At 40.9% G+C, this 27,207-nt stretch overlaps 1 protein-coding gene across 7 annotated transcripts in view; it reads right to left on the bottom strand.

Moving 5' to 3' along the window:
* Positions 1 to 27,207, bottom strand: part of FRY (FRY microtubule binding protein) — a 361,526-nt gene that overhangs the window by 42,216 nt on the left and 292,103 nt on the right. For all 7 annotated transcript variants that reach the window (XM_074378020.1, XM_045514136.2, XM_074378016.1 and 4 more), the window contains 12 exons: positions 27,028 to 27,118; positions 21,711 to 21,793; positions 16,806 to 16,956; positions 16,150 to 16,253; positions 14,495 to 14,680; positions 12,122 to 12,320; positions 10,557 to 10,678; positions 7,507 to 7,694; positions 6,376 to 6,470; positions 4,558 to 5,165; positions 3,586 to 3,683; positions 2,890 to 3,060 (listed from right to left, as the gene is read on the bottom strand). In XM_074378020.1, coding sequence (XP_074234121.1) covers positions 2,890 to 3,060; positions 3,586 to 3,683; positions 4,558 to 5,165; positions 6,376 to 6,470; positions 7,507 to 7,694; positions 10,557 to 10,678; positions 12,122 to 12,320; positions 14,495 to 14,680; positions 16,150 to 16,253; positions 16,806 to 16,956; positions 21,711 to 21,793; positions 27,028 to 27,118 — 2,096 coding nt within the window. The remainder of the gene's footprint in view (positions 1 to 2,889; positions 3,061 to 3,585; positions 3,684 to 4,557; positions 5,166 to 6,375; positions 6,471 to 7,506; positions 7,695 to 10,556; positions 10,679 to 12,121; positions 12,321 to 14,494; positions 14,681 to 16,149; positions 16,254 to 16,805; positions 16,957 to 21,710; positions 21,794 to 27,027; positions 27,119 to 27,207) is intronic.

Genomic DNA, 27,207 nt, shown 5'->3' with positions numbered 1-27,207 from the left:
AATGATCTGAATATGATCTGATAAAATGTCTACATCAAAGGATCCTTTGTAATAGAAAAAAGTTATGAATATAAGCAACAAAAGGGAGATGGTTAAGCAAGTGGTGTTAATTTGACAGAATTCCACAGTTACTGAAGATAACACTATGTGAGCTACGTCAACACACTCACAAACATACACGAAGTGCCCGTGAAGTGAGCAGAGCAGGTTCAAAACAGCGACCACGGCTACCGAAAATTATGTGTATGTACCTGACCACCACCTCAAAGAACATGTGAGTAACTGAAATAGGAGTTAATTTGTACTATATACAGTGAGAAGGTAACTTTATAATAAAATTTTTGGTGATAGTTGGTGATAAGGGCTGAATAGAACAAATTAGGTAATCCATTTAAATTTATTTTTCTATTGTGGTCAAGATATATACAATTAAAAATTTGCCATTTTAACTATTTTTACATGTGCAGTTCTATGGCATTAAGTACATTCACACTTTTGTGCTACCATCACCACTGTTCATTTCTAGAACCTGTTCATTGTCCCAAACTGAAACTCTCTAACTGAAAAAATGGCTCTCAGTTTGCCTCTTCTATGTACCTCATATAAGTGGAATCATATAACATTTGTCCTTTTGTGTCTGGCTTACTTCACTTAGCGTAGTGTTTTCAAGGTTCATCTATGCTGAAGCATGAGTCAGTACTTCAATACTTTTTAAAGCCTGAATAATATTCCATCGTATGTACAGACCACAACCCATGTATAATTAAAAAAAATTTATGTCTAGTGAACCAAACAAATTTTGCCTCCTTGCTTATTCCCATTTCACTTTTTTTAAAAAACTGAAGTATAGTCAGTTTACAATGCTGCATCTCACCTTGTTTTAGAACAGGCACTGGCTGCCTCCGTAAGCAGGACATTTACATTGTTTCTCCAGGTGCTTCCTGTTTGCTATGGCATGTGTGCTTGCTTAGCGATCTCACAGGGACAGATGTGACCAAGCTGATCATCAAAGGCAGCAGGGTGGCACTTAAGAGAGGTTCTTTCTTTCTTTATCTCTTTCTTTCGGGGAGGGGGGTTGTTTTTTGTTTTTTTAATTTTTATTGAAGTGTAGTTGATTCACAAGGTTGTGTTAGTTTCATGTGTGCAGCAAAGTGACTCAGTTATACATATATGTACATATGTTATTCTTTTTCAGATTCTGTTCCGTTACAGGTTATTACAAGGCATTGAATATAGTTTCCTGCACTATACAGTACTATATATAGTATTGTGTAAATGCTAATCCCAAACTCCTGACTTATCTCTCCCCCTCTTTTCCCATTTGGTAACCATAGTTTGTTTTCTATGTCTGTGAGTCTATTTCTGGTTTGTAAATAAGTTCATTTGTTTCATTTTTTTTTTTTAGATCCCATATGTAAGTGATATATGATGTTTGTCTTTCTCTGATTTACCTCACTTAGTATGATAATCTCTAGGTCCATCCATGTTGTGGTAAATGGCATTACTTCCTTCTTTTTTATAGCTGAGTAGTATTCTAATGTATCTATATATAGATATATAGATGTATAGATACAGATACATATACACAAACTGCATCTTCTTCATCCAGTCACATGCTGCTGGACATTTAGGTTGCTTCCATGTTCTGGCTATTGTAAATAGTGCTGCTATGAACATTGGGGTGCATGTATCTTTTCAAGTTAGAGTTTTCCCCAGATATATGCCCAGGAGTAGGGTTGCTGGATCATATGGTAACTCTATTTTTAGTTTTTTTATGAACCTCCATACTGTCCTCCATAGTGGCTACACCAATTTACATTCCCACCAACAGTATAGGAGGGTTCCTTTTTTTCCACATAAAAGAGATTCTTTAAATGCCAGGGATGGGGGTATGGAAAGAGCAAGTGAATCCTTGGCTGCTGACAGTTTGAATACAGCCCAACACTGCTGATTTGTGTTGCAAATAAAAATCCTGTGACATCAGCTATCAGTGTTAATGGATGGGGCAGCTACCTTCTTCAGGTCGAGGCTTTCAGTCTGATGGAGCCTTTAAGAAAATGACTGATTCTTAACTTATCTGTACCCTGAATTGGTGGTAAAACTGAAAGAAAAATCAGCATGGACTGTCCTGATCACTTCTGAAAAGGCCCTAGCAAGAGGCATAAATGCATATTTCCAGAAAGGAAAAGCAATGCTGAAAATGCAAAAACAAGGTAACAGCTATTAATCACTTGCCTCGTAAATTTTGTGACCTTGTATATTAAAGTAGTTGAGGTCCGAAGGTGCTAAACAGAATTCACTTCATCACTTGCCCAATGTGGTGTTATTTCTAGCACCAACGTACACAGATGTCAGAGTAGGGGTTTGTAACAAACGTGCTGGGAACACATTTGTAAGAGGACAAAAATCCCATTCCAGTTTTAAAAACAAAACACAAAAGATGAAGATTAAATTTTTCTTTTCAAAAATATATGCTTGGTTAATGAGTTCAGAGCAAACAACCATTAAACATATCAAGCCACGCAGTAACTCTTTAAATAGGATTTGAAGACCCCAAATAATCAGGATAAAATTTCCTTGTCTCTGCCATGTGCAGACAGGTATTAATGTAGTAAAAAAGGAGTTTAAGCTTTTGTACCTAAGTTCAAAGTCTGGCTCTGTCACCTTAAAATTGTGACAGATTATTTAACCTGGCTGAGCTTCAGATCCCCTGTTGTGATAATAGCTACGTCACTGAGTTGCTGTAAGGATTTAAAATGTTTTCCTACAGCATATGATAATATATAATAGATGCTCAATGAATGTAATTAAGAGTATTATTATCAGTTCTAAATATGTATTTTACCCATAGAAACTAGAGTAGGTTTTATCCTTGGTTGAACAGCTTACCTCTGCCAGGTAGGTCACCATGTTCAAGGTGATGTCAGCATACGCTTCATGGAGGTACCGGCAGACCACGTTGACCCACGTGGCACAGTCCCTCGTGTAGCTGTGCGTTTTATAAAGAGTCATGACGTGCGCAAGATTGGAAAGTTTGGGGTTCTTCTCTTCCAAACAAACCTTTTACAAGGAGAAAATCAATTAGGGATAAAACCGCCTGATGACAAGGAAGAAGTGTTAGCAATTTTGCTATAAGCCTCAGCAGGCTGGAAAACTCATGGGTACATTTTTTGGGTAGCTGCAGAAGTGCTTAGTAATTTAATTTTCACAATTTTTTTTCCATCTGCTTTCTTTCTTTCTTTCTTTTTTTTGCAGAGTGAGGTAATTAGGTTTATTTATTTACTGTTTTTGTTGTTGTTGTTGTTGGAGGTACTGGGGATTGAACCCAGGACCTCGTGAATGCTAGGCATGCACTCTACCACTGACCTATACCCTCCTCCTCCCCCTCCCCCTGCTTTCTCATTAATGATGTGGCAATGTGATTCAGCCCCCCAGGAGTGTGAATTACTAGCAGTATCAGTTGTGATTTTCAGGTTTTATGAAACTCAGTCGCTCTGCCTGGGCCTGGTAATGCCTGCCTGACATCAGTGAAGCCTTCCTGAAGGCTGGTATGGGTCTGTCTGAGGGTGGAGCTGTAGGTCATACCTGAGCAATCCTTTCGGCTACATCCTTACAGAACTGATTGGGGCTTTCAAAATGCTGTATCAGCTGGGGCAGAAGACATAAGACATTCAGTGGAAACCCTGGATTAGAGAAGATACAATGGAGATGGGTGAATAGGGTGCACTTTAACCGTGAACAGTAGGAAGGCATATTATAGATTTTATTCTGAGGTGATGCAAAAGCAGTCTCTTGAAGCCACTGTAATCTGACTAAAATAAAATCTAAACTAACCAGTTCAAAGGAGGCACTTAAGTAGATTTATCATTTTCAGATACAGTGGCTGTCTTGCTCTGGACAGTTGTAAATATGAATGATTGGCACAGATTTTAAAAAATGGATTGAAATGAACTAAAACCCTAGTTTGAAATTTTTATCAAAAAATGTACTTTAAGGAAAATCTGTTTGGGAAGACATGGGCCAATCAGTTGAAGTCTTACTCATGTAACCAAAGATTCTTTAAAATGATGAGGAGTAGATTAGTCCCACTGTGTTAAGCTTTAGCTTCTTGGAAAGAATTCTGGGCCACGTGCCATGGTATTAAAAACCTGGTTTGTTGATTTGGCTTAATTCGAAACAATCGGGAACCAGGGAAATTTTCAAGAGGGAAAGACTAAGAAAAATAAAAGATTCAGGAGTTAAGAAAAAAAGGGAAAAAAATGTCTGTACTAGAATGACAGAATAAACAAACACTATCTGAAGTTTGTTCTGGAAAGCACAAAGAAATGACTAATATCTTGTGTATTACTCCTGCCCCTTTTATGCTACTGCCTTCAAAATATCTTCTATAATAAACATAATTAAGACTTACATGGAATTTTCAAAGAAACAAACCATTCCCAAAGATCTATTTCCCAGCAGAACTATTAAAAGCACTAAGCCCACAATATCTTGTTACACTAAACAGGAGCCCAGCCACGACCAGAGTTGTGAGAGAGTGAGCGCTGTGGGCTTTACCAATGGCTTGGGATGAATCCACCATGGATACTTTGGACACTGGTGTCAGCAAACTGAAAAGCTGCAGGGTAAGGTCAGTGGTGGTGAGGGAGGTGAATCCTTTCAGGAGCAACTGCTGCAACCCCGAGAAGTCTGCCCACTTGAGCTGTGCCTGGAGTTTCTCAAGTTTTTCTCGGTTCTCAGCTTTATCGAGTGGCATGTGAGCCAGCAGTCTGTTCAACAGCCTTAAGGCCATTAGGTATTCAAACTCGAAATCAGATTCCATCAAGGCCACTGTGACCCAAAAGATGGTGGCTAACAGGTTGGTTGGATGGTTTATGTGCGATGGATCCGTGAGGCTGTCCTTCAAGGAGGATGAGCTTCTGGTTTTGGAGGAGAGTCCTTGTTGGGTACAGGCCTGAATCCTGTCCAGGGTGGCACTCCGAGGTGGGTCTGAGGATCGGTCAACAACACCAAACTTCTTGGGCACAGAGAAGCTCCTCTGATGCCGGCTCCGCTCTGCAGTCGCTGTGTTGCCGCTGGCTGTTCCAGGGTTCACATTGAGTTGTCCTGTGCTCTTTCTGCTGGCTGTTAGTTTAGTGCTAGAGCTTAAATCTGGTGATGAAGAGCTGGGTATAAAAATAAAAAAGTTCCATAGGAACCAACATGCTTCAGTGAAAAGCCAGTCCTTTTAAGATCCACCAACAAACAATAAGGGAGGGAAATCATTCTTTGAAAATATTACTTTCTATTCATTTTTCCATATTTTAAAGCTTATGTTTCCTTATTCCTTCTTAAACATAAAGTTATGGAGAACAAAACTTAACCAGAACCACCCTCATCAAAAAAACAACAACAAAACCGAATATGGACTTCTACTTATGGAAAAGTTGAAGAAATAAGCAGGTGGCTGTATAGTTTACTGATCTTTCATTTATTTTTCTGTTTGAATTTGGGCAAAAGTAATTATAAAATAAAATGTACCTTATAGGTACAAATGTTAATATTCTATTAATTGGTAAAAAAGAACAGATATAGAAATACCTAGAAAGAAAAAAGTCAGTAAATGTTTGTGTCAAAGGAAATTTTTTGCAGTTATAAAAATTTATGAAAATGATTTCTAAGTCTATTTCAGGCTGAAAAGATACTTATTTATTTAGATAAATCTGAAGGTCTATATAGGAAAATATACATGATGTTAGTAATCACACTAAAATTACTGATCCATAAAAATGTTCAACTTAAAAATGAAACAAGGCCCAATGTGCTATAACATTACTGACTCAATTTCAAGCAAGATGAGCTTAATTACACAAATAGAATACAAAATTGTAAATGATTTTAAATGGGTTATAAAGTATTGGCAGAAGCAAAAAGAATTAAAAAATAAAAAAAGAAAGATCCTCAGGTAGAAATTTCTTCAAGTAAAATCAACATTTATTCCATCTGATTTTATAGTAATGGAACAGAAGAGTTTTGTATACAGTCATTTAAAAAATAATACTTTGTTTCTATAAAATGTAATAAATAGGATAATTTCATAAAATTTGAAAAAATACTCAGAGATAGGACATGAAAAATCATTAATATTTGTATTATTTAGAAATAACACTTAATGTCTATCTTCCAATGTTTTAAAATTCTCATACACTGTGTATATATGTGTGTGTGTTTTAACTTCCTTTTTTTAACTTAAGGAAATATCATATATACTTTCTTGGGTTATCAACAGACTTCAAAAACTAGATTTGTTCTTTAGTCTTTGCCCAAAGTCCAGGCATCTCTCACATATTCAGTACAGTGTATTTGATTTCAAAATGTCAATAAGCTGATTCTCACCGAGACAATACAGTTAGGAGATCACTGTTCTTCAAGCAGTCAGACAAGTTATCGACAGCAGCTTCCAAGGTAAGGAGTGCTTCCATTACATAACCCTGCCAAACATGCAAAGACAACATTTTGAACTGCTTATAATATTGTTAACTTCTGCAAGATAAACTTAATTAATGCAAACTTTATTCAAATAATGGTCATATCATTGAAAGCTAGATAGTCATGGAAGCTTTAATTTACAAAGTCTACAAACAAAATTTCAGGGCCACTGAGGAAATTCAGATGGCTTAGGAGTTAGCGGATCATCATGAACATTTATTTCCCTACATGTATGGTCTTCAACCGATCAGTCTCATTTGAAATCCGACAGGGAGTGGGCGAGGCTACAGGGGGCAAGCCCCTTGCCAGGGGAGATGGTGGGCATTTGAAATACCAAGTGGCAACGTCCAAAAGCCGGAGTTTAAGAGATGAAGTGTGAGAACGGCATTCTAAATAGCACCTCCAATGGCCAGAAGGAGGAAAAGAAGCTGAAGACTGCGGGTGTGCGGGCCCCCTGAGATGCAGGGACATTGCTGATGGAAAAGAAGGGCTCAATCCCAGCTACAGAGCTTGTAACGCCCCTGGCTTTCCACCTGACCAACTCCTCAGTCTCTGGGGCCCCCAGTCCACAGGGGCTTCTTGTGGCAGCTATTCTCCTCATTATTTCTTTGGCTTTCCTCTGTTTACGGAAGGCTAGCCGTACAGCCAGGACTGGTGCTTTGCATAGATACAATGGAGATCCCGTCTCTGGGTGGGGAGATTGTACAATTGCACCCTAGGGTAGGAGTCAAAAGACGAAACAATACAAAATAACTCCCCCCCACTCTGCCAAATAAAACCAACAACAAAAACAACAAAGGAAGTTGCTGAAGGATTTTAGTTTTTGGCTCAATAAGATGGAGTGCATTGAATTCTAGAACAATGTTTCTTGCAGTGACTTTTGTAAAAGTAAAAGTCAACCTCTAGAATGCTGTTAATAAAATACACATGTCCAGATGGCTGGGGTAATTGGCGAGAGGAAGAGAGGACAATGAAAGCTGCTCACTCCTCATCTTTGTGATGAGAGAAGGGTGGGTTCAGTGGGCTTTGCTTCTATACCTGAATCTCATCTCCGTGTTCCCCAATCACCTCCACCAGTCTTGAGAGAAGGTCAGACAAGGCGTGTGCTGACAGAGGCTGCTTGAGGGCCCGGAATATCTGGAAGGACCGGCCGGCATAGTGCCTTGACGAGCTGGCAAGGGCCGTCTGCAGCGCGACCTCACTCAAGTGCTGCTCCAGGTGGAAACCTAGGGCACAGGGGCCAGAGAGCAGGTCAGCTCCTCTGCAAACCGCAGGGCACGGTTTACCGGTACCTTTAAAACAGGCTAACCGCACAGAGCTACCTCCTAGTGGCACTTATTTAAAAATCAACCATTTAAAAATAGAAATCAAATCTGAATAAATCTTAAAGAGGCGTTGTGTAGCAGAAACGTCAGAAGCTTTAGGACAAGATGGTCCCGGTTGTGAATGAGGATTTGGGACTCTGGGAAAGACACTGGGTCTCTGTGAGCTTCTTTGCTTGTCTTTACCTTATGAATAACAGCATCTATCTCAAAGAGTTGTGAAAAATCACACAACTTGAAAAGTGCTCAGTACAGTGCCTGATATACAATATGGGCTCACAAATGCATTGTTATTTATTACCCTGCTATTGTTGGACATTGTCTTTCTGTACTGCTTTTTACATGGGGGACTTTCACTCCTTTTTTCATAAGAGAGTTTGTTAGAAGCAAATTTTCAGAGTCCTTGTGTATGCAGAGGAAAGCGGTTCTGGGTCTGGTCAGCTGAAAGCATAGCCAAAGCCCAGGCCAAAGGCTGCTCTTCAGCACCGTCCACAAACGGGCAGATACGGAGATGCAGGTGTGGCAGAGGAGGCAGGCATCATTTAAACTTTCGCCTGAGTATTTGCTCTTCCAGTGGCATGAAAATAATCTCAGTCATCAGAAAACCATTTGATCAGACAGAAATGAAAACATAAGGAGAAGTCCCCTGATTGAATTCTGGGCCATTCAACCATACGCTGGTTGCCTCTTTACAGGGAGAAAACCAGGCTACGAGGGTCAGAGGACATGATCTAAACAGGGATTTGGGCTATTTGGGCTGTCTCTGCGGTCTGGGGGCCCTGCGGCACATCTGATTGTCCGCGGAAGTGGACCAGGAGGACAATTCGGTGTTACTGTTCCCAGCTGCCACTTGGCTGTCTGACCCTAGGGACACACACCCTATGTAAGAAAATATTCCTGCAGCGCAAACAAAGGGTCCTGGAAAGTGGACTAGATACATTCAGGGTAGCAAACAGAGGATTTAAGCCATACAGGCAATCCACCATTTACGACTAGATCATGTTTCAAAATAGTTTTTTACATCTTTATTTTGCTTTTCAAAACATTATTTCCCTACTTAAGCCATTTTACACATAGGGATCATGTCCCCTGACAATGACCAGAGGCTGATTTAAATCACAACGCTAGAACTGTACTAGTCGGACCGCAGACCCCTCCCCCGCCGCGACAACATCCTTCGGGAAAAGCTACATAACAGGTGGCATCGTGCTTCTCCCATCACACAGTGAACCCACGTGTCCCGGCCCTCTTTGCTGTCAGTGCGGCCCCTGAGCCCCGGCCACGCAGTGCGGGAAGAAGCGCGGGAACGCGCGTTCGAGGCCGGCACGTGAGCTCCCCCGAGTCTCCTCCACGCGCTCTCCTCCTCCGCCCGCGCGACAGGGTCAAGTGGGGGCCTCTGAGCCTCGGGGGTGGCAGGGCCGCAGGGTGGATGGTCCCTGAAGCACCAGGTGGAAGGCTGCTGGCCAAACGTTCGCATGAAACTGTTTACATGATCCAGAAACGGCCTACTGTGTTAGGTCTCTGAGCTGCGAGGGTTGTTCCTGCTACCCTGACTAACACGAGTGTTTCCTGGAATACATCTTACTGTACTACACTGGGAACAGGCAGAAAGCGGCAATGTACAAAGAAGTTGTAGTGGGTAAAAACATCTTGGGCAAGGTATGAAAAGATTTAGACTCTAAGCAGCCTGAAGCATCCGTTGAGAATACACTGTAAGGCAGTCAACTGTTTTCTCATTTTTAGTATCTTCATACAATCAAGACTTTTAGAGAAATGAATAGTTCATATGCAAACAGTAAATTTCTTCCTTTGGGCTACCATGTGACTTTTAAGTGGGGGAAATACCAGTATAAAAGGTCTTAATATTTCAAAGAAGTTCTGAAGTAGAAACTCAAAACAAGAAATGACAGCCCTATTCCTGGAACTCCTTTCCTATTTTGGTTTACCAGTATGTCTTGTTTTTCAGTAAGCATCCCCTGACAATGAAAGGAGAAGTGGCTAATCTGGAATGTTTTAAACTGTGAAAAACGTGCCAATTAACAGAGCAGCCAGGAGAGCTGGCAAGCGGTATTTACTATGGTCAGCCTGCTGTGTGAACAAAGGCAGGGATCTCTGCTGTATCGTGCTGAGGAACCAAACTTAAATTTCACACACATATCAGCCCAGGCCAAGTTGAATCTGAATGGAATTCAGCTAAAGGCTTAAATATTATGATGCTGCTGTAGTCTAAATTAGAATCACACAGTGTTTAGAATACTGAGTGGTCACTGGCACAGGACCTGTTGGCAAAACATTTATCACAAAATTTTTTTTAAAACCAGTTTGCAAGGCTGACAGTTTCTCACAGTTGAGTCTAATCACAGTCAATGAATAAGATTTGTTTCTCATGCATGGCCTTCTTTAAATAAAATTAATATTGGTACAGTTTAATTCTAGTGAAGTAAAAGAAGCAAGAAGAGTGATTTGGGGGAGATTATCTGGTAGAATGGAACCCAAGTATATGGGGCATTAGCTATCATTCAGCTAGGACATCTGAAAAAGCTTCAAAACTCCCCTGTGAATTTTCCTTTCCTACTGATGCCAAATGCAGGATTATATATACACACAAATACAAGTATATCTGTATGTATGTGTGTGTATATATATGTATGTATAGCTAGACAGACAGACAAATAGACAGACGTAATGGTGTGTAGTTATATGGGGAGGATGAGCTCCATGATGGAAAAATGCTGACAGTGGGATTTGGGGAAGTAGGAAAAGTACCTGATTTGGAATCTTTAAACACGGACACAACATGACGTAGAAAGTTAGTGAGTTGTTCAGCACTCTTTGAATTCTGATTTTTGGGCGTGATGTCCTCATGGCACCAAAGTGGACCAAATGCCCTTCAAGAAAACACACAAAATATCAAAAATGTAACTATCCTTTTGCATTTTTAAAACGATATACACAATTCCAACTCCAAAGGGGCAACATACGTTTTTAAATTTTTACTTATTAATTTGTTGGTAAATTTCAGTCTTATAAGGCTTAAGAGCATACTCAAAACAGATTTAGCTAATTGACAGACATACTTTTTCTTATGTTTTACAAACTTAAAACCCTGCAAAATTAAAACCTCTCAATTCACCATGACAGAGTTTGGCATATAATAGGTGCTATGTACGTGTTAGATAGAATGATATAACAAGTTAAATAAAATACAGATTTAGACACAGACTCAATTTATACATTGTAGAATTTGCAGAGGTAATGCTTTTATTAGGATCACTTCATTAGCTTGCCAGACACAGCAGAACCAAATTGAAGATGCAATCTCTCTTATCTGTTTTTTAACAACGTGAGAACGGGATGGAGCCAGGTGTGAGAATTTCAGAGAACGCCCTTCCCAGCACGTGGCACTGACAGCCGTGAGCGGTGACAGTAACCTTCTTCTGCACAAACCAGTCAGGTCTCTGAGGGACCCTGCATGGAGGCACCATCAGCCCCCTTCCTGAGCGTCCTGTACACTAAATCCTGTACTGAGCTGAGTGCTGCACAGAACACCCTAAATCATTAAGTAAAAAAAGGAAACACTCTCTTTTTACTTTTTGCATTGATAACCTTAGTTGAAGAAAGAAAAATCATGTAAGGTCCTAGGTAACAAACACACATGTAGACTAGACTTCCAGGACTTAACTCACAGAGGAAGGACAGCACACCCCAGGTCACAGGTAAGCGTGTGTTTATACAAATACCAGACCTCAGGGAACTAGAGATTCAGAAACCTTACAAGCTCAAGTGTTCACAAGAAGAACCAGAAAACCTGGAAAAACAGGATGGCTCACAGTTTTTCTTACTTTTGATTTATTATTAGTTTGATTCCTTTCCCATCATACGTCATATTGTTTCTGGTTTCTGACTGCCATTTATAAATAATTCCTTGGACCAGATGAGCAGACAGTGGTCCCCTCTGGGTCAACCACAGCCCCTATCTTTGGTTTCCAGAGTGATGTTCTGTGCCGAGTCTCAGAACTCCCAGATCCTGGCAGCCCTATAGATGATTAACGTCATGCTCACCTCGGGGTGCTACTGTCTCCTCCCTCCATCTGCTGTGTGGTTACTGTATTAGGAAATCTCCTTGCCCCTCAACTGTGACGTAAGTGGGCTCTTAGACAACGTCTACCGGTGTCTGCCTGGTATGCAGACTCCAGCAGACACAATTCAGAAGAGAAAGAAGGCTCTGCTGGAACTTCTGGCCCACTCTTCCATCTGTGTGGTTTTAGAGTGATGTCACTTTTCCAAAGATGGACCTGAAAACAGCGGCCTATCTCCCGACCCCTCATTACCTGGTCGTCAGAAACTCAATGAGCTTGTTTGCCTTCTCGTCCGTCTCGGCAGCTGCATCCACATCTTCCACCTCTTGGGTCATCTGTGGGAGGTTCCCGCTGCTGCCCCCAAGGCTGATGCTAGAGGAGGTGGAACTGGAGCTCAGCCCCGAGTCTGGCACTGGGGATGACTGGTCCTCTCTCAGGAAGTCAAAGCCACCTGGTGGGAGACAAGGTCAAGGTGGAGTGTGCAGGCCACGCACTTAATGAGGTCAGGTGCGCATACAGAAGTGTCTAGTTATTTAAATTTTTTGGAAAAAACACTTGATTTTGACTATGGCTATGATTAAACAAGACTGATATTCTTTTCTCTGCTTATGGAATTGCTGCACTGCTGTGTAAACTAGAGCACACTTGGTAATAGAAGGTCATCTGCTATTTTCTACTCTGGGGTTTTAATTGATGCTTTCTGCAAACAAGAGTGTGCGTGTCTGTGGGTGCATGCACGCACACATGCACAGGCTGATGAATGGTCCACTACTAAACACTTGGACCCAAGGGCGCTGTTAGTAAATTATACCTGGATAATAGACTACTTAACTGAGTGAAACGATACCAATTTTGAGGATACCAGCACCGAACGGCGATGAGTAAGTTACACATAATGTTATGAGTAAATGTGCCCAGAATTGTAAATATTATGTGTATATTAATATATTTTTAATAAAGTATGTTTCAAAGCAGTCAAAGAAATAGGTAAGCGAATACTACAGTTAGCATTCTACATCTCTGGGTGGGTGGGCTGTGGGTCTGAAAATACATACCCATGACCATCCCTTTTCTCCTACTCAATAACAGAAAAAGTCCATGGTTCTGGTATGTTTGACAGATACGTTAAATGAGAAGAAAGAAGCCCTGGGTCTGAATATTATCTCTGCCATCTACTGTGTGATCTCAGGGAGTCATGTAACTTCTCTGTACCTCAGCTTCCTATTAAAATAATATGAAGATAATAATTTTTATCACATAGGTTTTTAGTATGGATTTGAAAGCAACTATAGTTGAAACGGGATACTCAATAAATAGTTAACAAATGTTTATAAACAGTAGATGATTCTCAAACTTTTTGTACACTCAGTCCATGTGAACCACAGATTCAATCATTTCAGCTATCCAAATTTTTTGGCTATTTTTTGTCTTGTCTATAGTATGTTGTGTTTGGTTTTGCTTTGTAAATCCCCACTCTAAACCACTTAATGCCACATCAGTAGTAGAGTGAATGCGAAACTGAGACACTCAGAGATCCACAGCTTAACAGAGACTACAATTTTCTCACTCTAAGGCCATGTGCTTAACGGAATACATCCCTATCCTGGGGAGTTAGGACAGCCAGAGTCTTCAGTTTTTTAACTAAGCGTCTGTAATAGTTTTGTGTCTCTGAGAGGCTACTGATGGATTAATATCGATTAAGTGTAGCTTGGTTCAAAATAAAGAGGAGGTCAGTAGTCCCTACGTCTCAGAGTTAACGACTTCAGATTTGTTCTCCAAAGAAATATGTGACTTTTGCATCCATCAGAAGACAAGACAGGGCAGAGCACAAGCGGGGAATAAAAGGTCCTTCCTTTCAAGTGAAGGAAGTACGTGGTAACACATGAAACACCATACCATAACCCAGTGCCAATGTGATGGACAAAATAATTAGGTAAAGAAAAGTAGCTCCAGGACTCTGCTAGTTCATCATCATTTTAAGATATTTTACACATTCTGGTTCTAAATGAAAACGGCTGGTCAGCCCCTTTGGGAAAGTTTTGAGTAGCTGGACACAATAGAGTAATTTCTTTGACTCAGCTAATGCTTTCTGTTCTCATTTCTAAGAAGAAATTTTTGGTTTCAGAACAGCAATGATTTTTAATAGACTTCCACTAATGGTGTCTTCCAGAGAAGTCAGTCATTTAACAGATCCCTTCAGGGGAACCAGAAGGTACGTAGTGAAACATCTGGCACCTTGGCAATGCCTGCCCTTAAGGTGATGAGGACAAGCCCTGTTTTCTGCATTCTCCTTCTTCAGGGTTCCAGACTGATACTCTTGGCCAACGGACATTTTCATTTCCAACGCAACAATAGGAGTGTACTTATGGAACATATTTATGAAACAGCAATCATGATAATAATTTAAAACATCTATTTGAAAATATTAACTAATGAAGAAGGATTCTGAGAGGCATGTTGACATCAAGTGAAATGGCGCAGGTTTACCGCGCTGTTATTCTATCACTTTGAAAGTTGGGGGAGAGTTAACAGCACTTAGAAGAGTTAATTTGGGCTCCAGTGACATCTCTAGCTATCTTCATGTTTGTGACTCTGTCGTGGGCTCCCTGTCGCTCCTCTGGTTACCTGTGTAGAGATACTCAGGTTGGTAGGCTGGCTGAACTGTCAGGGTCTTAGCTTCCCCCATCTCTCGAGTCTGCAGGAGCACAGAAGCAATGGCGTGAAAACTGCTGTTGCAGGAGAGGGCAATCAGGAGGTGAAGAAGCAATTTTTTGCTGTGTTCAAAGACTTCAGGCCGGTAATGGTCCAAACCTGGAACAAAACGGCGGAATCTCTTAGTATAAACAAATCTTCAGCTCGTTCAGATTCCAGGGATAGTAAGGATTCCAAGACACCCGCCAGGAACACGTTCAAAGAATGTTTAGTTTTCTTTGTTATTGTTTGTGTTACTGACATAAAGAAGCTGGGCTTAGGGAAAATAAAATGTTTTATTCCTTAAATCAAACGTTCTTGTAAAATGCTGACAGGTGGACTTTTCCTGACCTCCCTGTAGCATCTGACATGGTTAGCATTCCTCCTTCCTGAGACAGTCTCCTCCCTGGCTCTCCCTGTTACTGAAGGATTCTCATTCTATTTCTAACTGGACTTCTGAGTTTCCCTGCTTGGTTCCTCTCTCCATTTTTTCGCTCTACAACTTGGGTATTTTAAAATCTCATTGCTAGGCCCACTGTGCTCTATCTTCTTCCTCTCTGCACTGACTGTCTCTCATGGCTTTGTTTTTTTAAAAATTATTATTATTATTAATTGAAGTGCAGTCAATCACAGTGCGTCAATTTCTGGGGTACAGCACTATGTCCCAGTCATGCATATACATACATATATTTGTTTTCATTAATGGTTATTACAAGATATTGAACACAGATCCCTGTGCTATACAGAAGAAACTTTTTAAAAATCTATTTTTATGCATAGTGGCTAACATTTGTAAGTCTCAAACTCCTAATTTATCCCTTCCTACCCCCTTTCTCTGGTAATCATAAGATTGTTTATTATGTCTGCGAGTCTGTTTCTATTTTGTAGATGAGTTCATAGTGTCCTTTTTTTTTTGATTCCACATATGAGTGATATCATATGGTATTTCTCTTTCTCCTTCTGGCTTACTTCACTTAGACTGACAGTCTCCAGGCCCATCCATGTTGCTGCAAATGCAATTACTTTATTCCTTTTTATGGCTAAGTAGTATTCCATTATATAAATATGTCACAACTTCTTTAACCAGTCAGCTGTCAATGGACATTTAGGTTGTTTCCATGTCTTGGCTGTTGTAAATAGTGCTGCTATGAACATTGGGGAGCATGTATCTTTTCGCATTAGAGTTTCCTCCAGATGTATACCCAGAAGTAGGATTGCTGGATCATATGGTAAGTATATTTTTAGTCTTTTGAGGAATCTCCATACTTTTTTCCAAATTGGCTTCACTCATGACTTTAAATTTATCACTTCTGACCAAAGACCCTCAAAGAGGCCCAACTTGTCTTGGATATCTTTAGAGTAATAGCATGAGCGAGGTACCACTCTATACTGCGGTAATCAGCAAGTTTAAACAGTGACTGGTCAACTGAAATTTTAAAGATGTCACAAAAAGACAGTGAAAACCAGAAGAGACTAGATGTTGCAGACATGGGGAAAAGCAGGATGTCAGTGTAAAAGGAAAGCTCTATGGATTACTGCTATAGGTTTTTGACCCTATTGGCTAGAATTCCTATTCGATCAAGTCTTACCTAAGAAGACAGCATGGAGCAATAATGGGAGGTGAAGAGCCCAGTCTTCTCTTACACTGTGATCCGCCACCATCTCAGTCATAAAAATCACAGCAATATTGCACCTAGTCAATGAAATGATGACATTAATGCAACTTCTGAAGAGGATGAAAATATACTGTTAGATCATTAAGCCACAATGAAATCCAACTCTTAAGCCTCGTTGAAGAATTACGTAAAACCTTTATTCCAGGGACATGGAGCTTAACTTCTGGCAGAGCACAGAGTTCTACAAGCAGAAGAAACATCAGTTGAGCTAATCATAGAATGCAGAGTCTACCTGTCTCTAGGCAGTAAGCGCTGTGGGATGAAGAGAAATAGAAGGCCAGGGCTCTGTCTTCAAGTGGCTCAAAATTTAAAAAGCATAACAGAATGAATACCCATACCAAGATTACATCAGGGAAAATTTCAAAGGGCTACAGGCAGCTGTGCGCACTGGTTAATATTCAACCAAACTCTGCCCGTACGCTGAGAGCTGCAGTTAAGTCATGCGTGTTCTCTCTGATGTCAAAGAGCATTTCATTTGATGGGACCTGGAATAAGTTTCTGTTTTCATAGGAAGAAAAGTCCCGTCAAAGCTAAGTGGTCATTTCCCTCTACCTGTACATGCTACTCACCTGTGCAGTGGCCCCCGTGGTGTGATGGTCTCTGGGAGGTAGTCAACCAGGGGGGCCCAGCACCCTCCGGTACACGGCATGGGTAAGGGCTGCGGCTGTTTGGTCTCTGTGATGCTCAGCAGCCAGCCCGTATAGGGAGAAATTGGGTCATCTGCAGCACGAGAGAGGCAAGAGGGCTTTATTTTCAGGGAGAGAAGATTTTTGTTTTCCCTACTTGACTTTTTAGAAGGAAACTTACAAATTCATGCTTGTAAAAATAACTTTCTAACCATTCCATTTGGTGAGTGTGAAATTATATGATCAAACGGGTAGAATTACTTGATTAAGTTTCTTCCATCCCTTTATTTCTTGGGTCCCTAATTTATAGTTATTCATTAGAGAGTGATGGAAAATACAGATACGCAAAAAGAAAACCATGAAATCACGTGAATTCGCATTGCCGGGACAAACTGCTCTTTCTCTAATCTCCCTCTCTCAGTAAAATGCAATTCCGTATTTCCAGCGTGCTCAGGACTCCTCCCTGACTTCTCTCTTACCTCACACCCAACTGCTACTCATGATGATGGCAACGATATGTGAGTAGTAATAAACTGACCATTCTACACCATCAGAACACAGAGAGCGCGTGCTTTATGCCAGGCACTGGTCTACACACTTCACGTATTAGTAGCCCCATCAGAGGTACCGGTTATCCCTACTTTATAGAGGGGACACTAAGGTTAAGTAACTTGCCACCATCAACATAGTCAGTGAGCTCTACTTCAAAACGTATCCAGGATGTGACTGCTTTTCACCGTCTCCCTATTATCCTAGGCTGAGCCATCACCATCTCTCATAGGAGTCAGAGCCACCTGCTGTCTCCCTGCTTCCATCCTTGCCCCTCTAGAGGTTATTCTCTACAGAGTGGCCAGAACCATCCTTTTAAAACAGAAGCTCATTCAAGTCCCCTTCTCTGCTTTCCACTCTCCAGTGGCTCCCCTTCACACTCAAAAGGAAACCCCAAATCCACACCATGGCCTTGCAGGCCTGACAAGACCCTCCTCCTGTCACTCTCCTGGCTTATCTCCTACTGCACTGTCACCCTGGCTTGCTTGCTGTTCCGTGACCTGGCCAGGCTCCGTCCCACTGGTCCCCCGTGGCTGCAGTGTTCTTCCCCGATGGCTGCGCGGCTCCCCCTTTACTCCATTCGAGTCGCTGCTGAAGCGTCACTTTATCATAGAGAATTTCCGTGACCACTGTATTTAAAACCCACCCCCATCCCCAACTGCGTTCTCTCCCCTCGTCCTGCTTTAGTTTCCTCCCTGGCCCAGATTCTCCGGCACCGACCGCCTCCCCGCTCTAACACAAGCCCCACGAGAGCAGGACTTCCTCTGTTTTGTTCAGTGTTGTTTCCCTAGTAGCGAGAGCAGTATCTGGCACGTAGTAGGCGATCGATGCATATTTTTTTTAATGAATTAACAAATTTCCTCAACAAAATATCTTTAAAATAAGCACAGCAACAAATCTCATGGAGTTATTTCCTATCATGCTCTCAATATAGGCCAGTGGCACCCGAGACAAGCAGTTACGCTTTGGGGCCACATAATATGATCCACGTATATGTCTTCAGACAAGCTGGCTCAATCCTGGGAGAGGTTCTAGTGTATCAAGGGGAAGGAGGTATTACATCACCTTGGGCAATTTCTCCAAAATGCAGTTTTTCTTGGTTACACTTTGAAGGTAGTGCGAGGTGGCTGATTTGGTGCTGCCGGTCCTGTGGAGAATGCTGGTCCTAACGTTAGCAGAGTTAGTGGAGAGGCAGCCTTCCTGTTGTGGAAATTGGGGCTCCAAACACAGTGGGGCACGAAACCCAAGTATAGCCCACTGCTCCCGGGATGTGAACTCCAGGAGGAAGACCAGGAGTCACCTCGGAAAGTGACTGCGGGCTCTAACACACCAGCAAGTGACCGAGGAGACCCCTGTCATTCCACACCATGAAGCCTGGCCACCGCCTTAGCCCAGAAAAAAATTGAAAATGAGTGTAAGAGTCACTCAGCTTAGTCCATTCAGTAAACTACCTACAGGATGTCTCACTTTTAGCAAATTAACTTCTTGAATAAGCAACCAGGATAAGTTAGTTGCAAACTGCACTTCTAAGTAACTAGTTACTTTACAATAAAACTTGAAAGAAGAGCAAAAATGGGAGAAGACTGAAGAATTAAAAAAAAAAAAAGATCCTTGTGAAATTTCTGTTAGGAAATCCTTTCCTGTTAGGGAAGGATATGCTATTTTTTCGTTTCATTAATGTTCTCAGATATATATTCAATCCAGCAAAAATGTGTTGAGAAGGATTAAGCTGATCTAAAACTGGTTTTCTACAGTTAGGCATAAACCACTGTGACTCAGCTGCTACCCATCTTAACTAGCTGGGTCCCTGTTGTGGGGATCCAACTACATCCAGGAGCATATGGCCTTGGAAAATAATCCAGATATTTTTAAGCAGTTTTGAAAAAAAAAAAGTTTACATAATATTGGTAGAAAATTACTTTATAGGCCAGATCGAAATCAGTTTGCGTGTCCATTCTACTCAAGGTGGTATGGTTTTTAAAATAGAGAATACATTTAAGAGGGTGCCACACCATCCTTTTTTAGATAAACCCAGACTACGAAGCACTGGGCCACGAGGTCTCTCCTAAGCCCTTCTTAAAGTCTCCTCGCCTCCGCTGAAACCCTCAGGAATTCAGGGAGGAAATAACTGCCCTTAACATATACCAGATGCCTGGCCATAAGGCTTTGGAACTGAGCCTACTAATCTTTGCCTCTCTCGTGGCATAAGCTCCATCCATCACTGGGTAGCTGGAACCAAAACGCATCAGGGAGGACCCGTTACCAAAGTCCTGCGGGAACTCCTGCCCCGCCAGACATGCTGCTTCGTAAGACAGCCAAAGTCAAGTACTATCACTTGAGTGTCTGGAAAAGGATCTTAGCATGTATTTTATGGACTTTTCTGTGAGGAGGATCTGTTTAAGTAGCTTGAATTCATTTTCTTTTATGAGTAATTTAAAACTTGAGCTCTCAATGCCCAAACTCCACACTGTGAACTCTGACTTCTCTGGTCATTATCAGTAACCATGTGAAGAATATTACTGACACATGACTCAATCAAATTCAAATTTTATACCAAAAATTTCCCATTAAAGCTATTTATGCTAGTACAACAAATTTAGAAACATCTCTAGGTAAAACAGAGGCCATAATGATAATACTAGACTACTTTTTATGCCTTAACTGCAATCACATTAGTTTTTCTTTCCCTTTATAAATACTTCTATTACTTTTCCTTTTTGTCCCTAAAGTTAGTGATCTGAGTTTATATAACAATTACAATTATTATCTCATTTTGCTGTAATTATTCTCTGAAATTTACTATTTTAAAATACATAAGAAATGTGAAGTTTTAATACCAGAGGGTTTTAAAGGTGTATTTTCAAAATGATTATTACTATGTTACAGTGTTTCTACCAAACTCTGTGTCCTGTACCCAGAACAAAGAGACACACTTTGAAGAAATCAACTGGCCAAAGTACAACAATATCCCTAAGGTAAAATTCACCCTCACAGAGTGTTATGTTTTGTTACATCATGCTGGTCACCTTCTGGGGGAGTCAGGAAATGACTGCTTAACCTTTTCATGATTTAATTTGCCCTCAGATTTCGTTACCAGATACTGCACACGGACTAGACTTTTCTTGAACCAACACTCTCTGTTTCTCAGGCACTACTTTTCTCAACTGTAAAATCTAGTCTTGCCTAGACCAATGGTCTGTGCTCCCGAGATTCAACTGATTGGTGATTGGATGGTACAGTCCCCAGATGGGACACAGAAAGGAGGGGAATTGCAAATAGCTTTTTTTATTTTTTGACCTCATACTGACAGTTCTAGAAAAAGGTTTTATAGAGACATAGATAAAACTTAACCCGGTATGGCAATTATATATGGATTTTAGATATCCCTTCCATGGGTAATTTGAATGGCAGAGAATTACATATCTATGCACTAAGAAGTAAAGTAAGGGCAGCTGAAATGTGTCATCAGAACTACTTAGCTCTTAAATCACCCTGCACATTTCCCATAAGAACAGAACAATTCAAAACCACCACTACAAAGCTCCAATGCACTGACTTACAAAATGAACCTAACTCATGAAATATCATCATATTATGACTTCCCCCAAAACAGATAGATAAGTTCTACCAGATAGTTGACCAATTTCCTTAGCATACCTAAATGTCACTGGGAGTGTTCCCTGGGTCCAGAATTTCTGTAACTTGTGAACAAGTAACACCCATTACCTGCTCAGTGTCTACACAACCTGTCCAGGGCTTAAACAAAATCAGTGAATGCACTGACCTTTTCGGTTTTCCTAACTTCCCAAGGCACAATGACATTTCTGCGATAATTCTATCTCCCAGTCTGGCGAGGGTTTCACTTGGCCACTGAGACTATGCTGTTGAGAGAGTCAATGTGAAAACAGATCTATCCTGGCTGAGCTGACGCACAAAGCTTAAAGGTTAAGTCCACTCCCAGGACAGACTGGAAAATTGACCCGCAACGTTTGTTTTCTAATGGGACAGTTTCTTATTATTCTTTCCCCAACTGCATTACCAAGGAAAAGTGTCAAGAATATAAACATACGGGTTTGGGTAGTAGCTTGAAGCTTTATAATTTTGATGTACGCACTGTTTGGCTTCTTTTTTACTTATAAGAGGCTGACTCTCTGCCCATTTGCATAGCTGGATGACATGGCTGCTTAATATTTGTGGGCCCCCTTTTTAGTGATTAGAACAAGAATAACCAAGATAGTCATTTTCCATCCTCCAACCACCTGCATCCCATCAGGAACCCCACCGCCTGCTGATACTTACTTTTATCCTCATCATACGACCCTCCAGAACTATTGCTGTATCTTGACTCCAGACGGGTGTGGGCTCTGATGACGTTACTAAACCTTCGAATACAAGAGCAGCCATCGTGAACTACTGACACGTGCTACACACAAACGCACACGTGCTGCTACACATAAACACATGCTACTCTTCAGTGACGGTTTTCGGCAGTGAGCTCTGATGATGCTTCTCCTAAAAGCGCACTGTAAACAGTGTACACAAAACCCTCCTTTTGTCCTCCAGAGAGCCGGTGGTCACTTTTGCTCATGAGCACAAATTCAAACCTTGAAAAGATAAACATTTCAAGGCTCCTCTTTGAATTAAACTAGAAAACTGGAACATTTGTTTGGGAAGAAAATGGGCAGGACCCTGAATAACACGAACCCTTTGTTCATATGGTAGCCAGGTGCGTGGTAGGTGGTCAAGAAATAATGGCTGAACGACTGAGTAAGTGAAAGGAGACAGAACTGGAAATCCACAAAAAAAGTTTCACAACAAAGTTTGGACTTTCCCAGCTTTAAAGTTTTCTTTAAAATGATCAGAGGGTTTTTAGAAAAAGTGCTAGTTGAAGTGTTACGAAGTGTAACATAACCAGAGACTGGTCTCTTCTGTGGCTTAAGAAACAACAACTAAAAAAGGTTACAAGTAAACCTTCATGCATATTATCTCATTTAACCTCAGTCACTCATCTTTGAGATAAGCATTATTTACTTTGCAAATGAGGATGAGTGAGGCCGAGCACCTTGTTCAGTGCCAGCCAGAGGAAGGCGGCGGTCCGGGCAGCTTTGACGGCCGTGCTGCCTCCGAGAAGGGGCACATGTGACCTCAGGCTGAGCCCCACTCACTAGCTCTGTCACCCTTTACCTCCTTGGGGACCCTGCTTCCATATCTGCCAAAAAGGAATAATAACACCTCACTATTACTTGTTGTGGGAATCAAAAGAAATGATGCGAGAATGTTTCCAAAACTTCAAGACACCACGCAATGACAAGGTATTAATTACTATTCTTCTACTTTGGATTTCTAGAATGCCTTTTCTCTTAATAGTATTCTTATGATCCAAAGACCTATCAGGTCAGGCATGGGAGTGGCTGAAGGGAAGTGTGGGTGAAATAGTATGCCTATATTTATTTCATATAAAATAATACAAAGCAGGTTTTATCTATATTACCAACTGAGTGTTCTGCCCTAAATGATAGCAGATCAACGCTCTATTTCCCTCTGGAACACTGGAAGATACAGGGCTATAGCTGTCCTCACCAATGTATGGAGAAGGAGTGATGTTTCAGGAAGAAATGCTGGGTTTGCTGTTAAGATGCTACCTTGTCCCAGATGTACAACCTCAGAACCCTGCAACAGTGGTTTCGATTTGCTGAAAACAGAAATGTACTGACTATGATGATGACGACGAAGCCTTTGGTTTCATTCAGTTTGTAGATATCTGTGGCAGCCTTTCTGTGTGTGGTTCTGACAAGCCATCTTTCCCCCAGCAACTGTATATTTCAGACATTCTTCATTCTCATGTCTTTTGGGCTATTACTTTGCAAACCGATAAAACAGAACATGGAGGCCACCTGCTTCGTTTCACACAAATCAGGCCATGTAATCGTCTCAGTCAGACTGGTACTTATGCAATTGGAAAAGTGACAAACCTATTTATTAACCTTATGGAGAAGTTCTTCAATCGTATTTATGCTGATAAATGCAAAGATATCTACAGCATACGCAGAGCCCAGGCATCATCCAACAAGGGACAAAAACAGGATGATGAAAAAAAAAATCACCCAGGAGATTTCCTCAGACAGAGAGCTTCTCAGACCTCCTAGATGCTCAGGAATTGTGAGCGATACACGTCAAATTTACAATCATGCTCAGAAAGGCCAGGCAGGGGAGAACTGCAGAACAGATGGCAATTCTTTTCTTTCTCTTTTGAGACAGAGCCCAAGGAGTGCTGAGTCAAGTTCATGAGGCCAGGATGAAGGGGAGGAGTGAGCCCCTTCCATACTGTTCTTACTCTGGAGAAGATGGAGACCAAGTGCAGTGAAGTACACACTTGGCAAAGACAAAGTAAAAACCAATTCCCAAGAGTAAAATCTGTAATTTCCCTTTGCTTTCCTGGGTTGAAGAAGACAATTTGGGTTCTAGGTCCCAGAGGAATTCCAAGAAGTAGACTGAATAGTCTTTTGATATAAAGGTACCTGTCTCAGAAATGTATCATAAAAATAGCTCTGCTAAGAGAAAAATTAGAAAAGGACTAAATGTTTTCCCAAGTTTCCTCTTGCTGATTTTGCTCAAATTAATACTCAGGTAACTTTCTGCGGATTACTAATCTCTACCCCTCTATCAACATAAATCACCAGAAACTTATAGCTGAAGTCTATTGCTATTAGTTCCCTATGAAAAATCCTTTCATGGAACTACAGATATATAAAATAAGATTTTATTAAGGGTTGATGTGTTAAAAATGCTTAATGGGGTTTGTTTTTGCATATTTTACAAACTGCTATTTTAATTAAAAATATGTGTTCACTTTAGTTTTTAATTAAAAAAACTACATGATAAATGCTTCCTAGAGCTTAGGGATACTTTTTTAGCAGCTTCCGACAAATCATTTTTGGCTTCTGTTGCACTGGAAGTTACAAAACTTGCCATCTTTTCCTCTGTTCACTTTGGCTATGGAGGAACTCAAGGTTGGGTTAATACTGCCTTTTAGCAGTTTTCCTCAGTCAGGACTTTTGACACAACTACTGTCCTTCTAGCTTGACTCTTCTTTTCTCACCCTGGTTTTAATGGTTCTTTTACTATAAGCTATCTGAATGTTTTGTCAGTAGGTATGGTATTATGAAATATTTCTGGATTATATCCAAGAACCATTAATCTAGTTGCAAAGAAGATGACATCAGGGCTGCTGCTTTGCGTGGCTCCACGGCGCCCCCTGGAGCCCAATGACGCATTCTGGCGACCAGTACCCCCAGGAGCTGTCTCACACAGCAGCCAGGCCAGTATTTCTGCCCAAGATTATCTCTGTAGCCTCTTCACCTAGAAGGATTGTAAGGAACCCAGTAAATAACTGTGTCCTGTCATGGAGTTAGCGAGAGAGAGGGAGAAAGGGGGGCTGGATGATGTTTGGATGGCTTATTCACCCCGGGTTGTGCTGTTTCTCCAACTTTCATTCACATATTAAATAACCAGTTAAAAAAACGATTGCTCTGGGAAGCACAGCAGGCTAGTCATTGTGAATAGGACTATGATAAGAGCTCTCTAATCTCCATTTCCTAAGAATTAAAATCTCGTGGTTGAGACACAAGCATGTATACAAGTAGCCATACATCCACGTGACAGGGTCCAAAAGGGAGGAAGGTGATAAGGAGACTGCAGGTAAGAAAGGCATTTTAGGCTGAGGGCACAGTCTACTTTCAAAGGAAAGATAGAATATATACAAAAACAGTGTAGGTAGAATATAGGATCAACAGCCCAGTAGTACTCTTTGGGGCAGAATATTCATATAGCTACCACCATATATATGTAAATATGATCAGTTAATCTATCTACAGGTAGATAAATAGATACAGTCCGTGTGAAAGAATAAGATGGATATGAATATGTAAAGATGTTGGTACATAACTGCTTCAAGCCTTCCAATGGCCAACAGAGATGCAGTGATAGAAGGCGGCAAGAGATAAACAAGTGAGCCTCTTACTGATTTTTTCCCGGTCTCGATGCTACAGCGATAGCTGGCTTCTTCATTTTAAAGGCCACCACTGAAACTTTAGGCAGGACACTCAGAACCCTGGTCCTACAGGGGCCTTCCTAATGAGATGTTAATATACAGAAATGTATCACCTTTCTACCCTTAGTATAATTAAAATGAAAAATTTAGACTACACGTAAATGATAAAGAATATTAACACTTTCCCCAGAAAGTAGAAATATCTTTAGAGAAGCATGTGACTTTTTTTTTAAACTAGGACTTTTTGAAAGAAAGTGCTAGCAAATATAGATTAAAAAATAACACCTTAATTAATAATCTTGTACTGTCACTGATGTATGGAGTATGAAGAACTTTATCCATTTTTGAGAAAGGAAGGCTTTTATTAGAGAACAAAGGAAAAGGTCTATAATTCATGATCTACTGAGTTAGAGCTTCTGATCTGAAGGCAAGTGCATATGGGTGAGCATCTGCCTGAAGGCAGCACAGACAGCCAGGGATGAACATGGTGAGGAATTTGATAAATGCCTGAATTAGAGAATGAACTTTCAGAACTCCAGCCCTGTGTCAGATAATCTTCCATCTGTAGCCCGAGATGTATCACTGTGCACAGGATGAAATCCTGAGGTGGTTACAAAGCGTCCAGGGACATTTCAGGCTAAATAAATTATTTTCATTATTTGACCCACTAATTTTTCTCCAGTATGAGTCTGTGAGTACCTCATCCTTGTTACTAATTTCTTAAATGAAAGGGCTCCCCATTACTTTTCACTAGAAAGTACTCAGCCTGAAGAGTTTTCAACATCATGAGTAACATCTTAATTTTTTTATTATTATTGTTAATGGAGGGACTGGGGATTGAACCCAGGACCTTGTGCGTGCTGAGCATGCACTCTGCCACTGAGCCATACCCTCCCCCACTCCTAATTTTTATTTTTAAATATGAGTCCTGTTTATCTCTTTTGGTTTGTCTCTGTGCTCTTCACAATCAACCACAGAAAACAGTGATCCAGATTTTGCTTACTTACGAGTGGTTCCTAAGCAATGTGAAAGCAGAGACAAGAGAAATGTTATCATTAAAGAGTTAATGGGAAGGGGAATGAAACTTCTTTTAGCAGGAGATGACCGTGCCCTTGGTTAGCCAAGATGTGACAGAATAAAGGGAAAATAAGAATGATGCTGTTTCACAGAACTCACCTCAAGACAACTACTGTATCTCTAAGAAATCATTCAAGAACCAGATTTGACAGTTTCACATGGAAATTCCCTTCAACTCCAGATGGTCTGTGACCACCAGCAGAATAACTTGCGGTTTTTATTAAGCCCTGGGGTAAGTGGGCTTCAGCCACCAGAACCACACCCCTCTTATTACTTCTCTCCTCTGGCTTTGCTCAGGGAGAAATCGTTATTTTTAGGGACAAACAGAGCAGAGTCTAAAAGTCAACCTGTGTTTCTTAAAAACCAAGAAGGATTTGTGTGCGTGTGTGTCTGTGTGAAATTTATGAAGCCCCCCCAAATGTTACTAATGTTTGGTATAGACTATTGCCGAGGGTTAAACTGGACATGAAGCCAAATTTGTGCACCGACCTGTCATCAGATTCTTTCAGTATCTTGTTCTCCTCGGCGTCTGGGAAACTGTCCTGGCCGGCAACCACTGTGTTGCTGCTGGAGGTGGTTCCTGCACATGGGATTAAGGAAAAACACATAGGAAAAAAATGCATGTGAAGGGGTCAAGCTCAAGTCTCAAGTAATTCCAGGAAAGGATTT

The sequence above is a fragment of the Camelus bactrianus genome, chromosome 14, assembly GCF_048773025.1.
Source record: "Camelus bactrianus isolate YW-2024 breed Bactrian camel chromosome 14, ASM4877302v1, whole genome shotgun sequence".
In the NCBI taxonomy this organism is placed as follows: domain Eukaryota; kingdom Metazoa; phylum Chordata; class Mammalia; order Artiodactyla; family Camelidae; genus Camelus; species Camelus bactrianus.
This window is presented reverse-complemented; position numbering and strand designations above follow the sequence as displayed.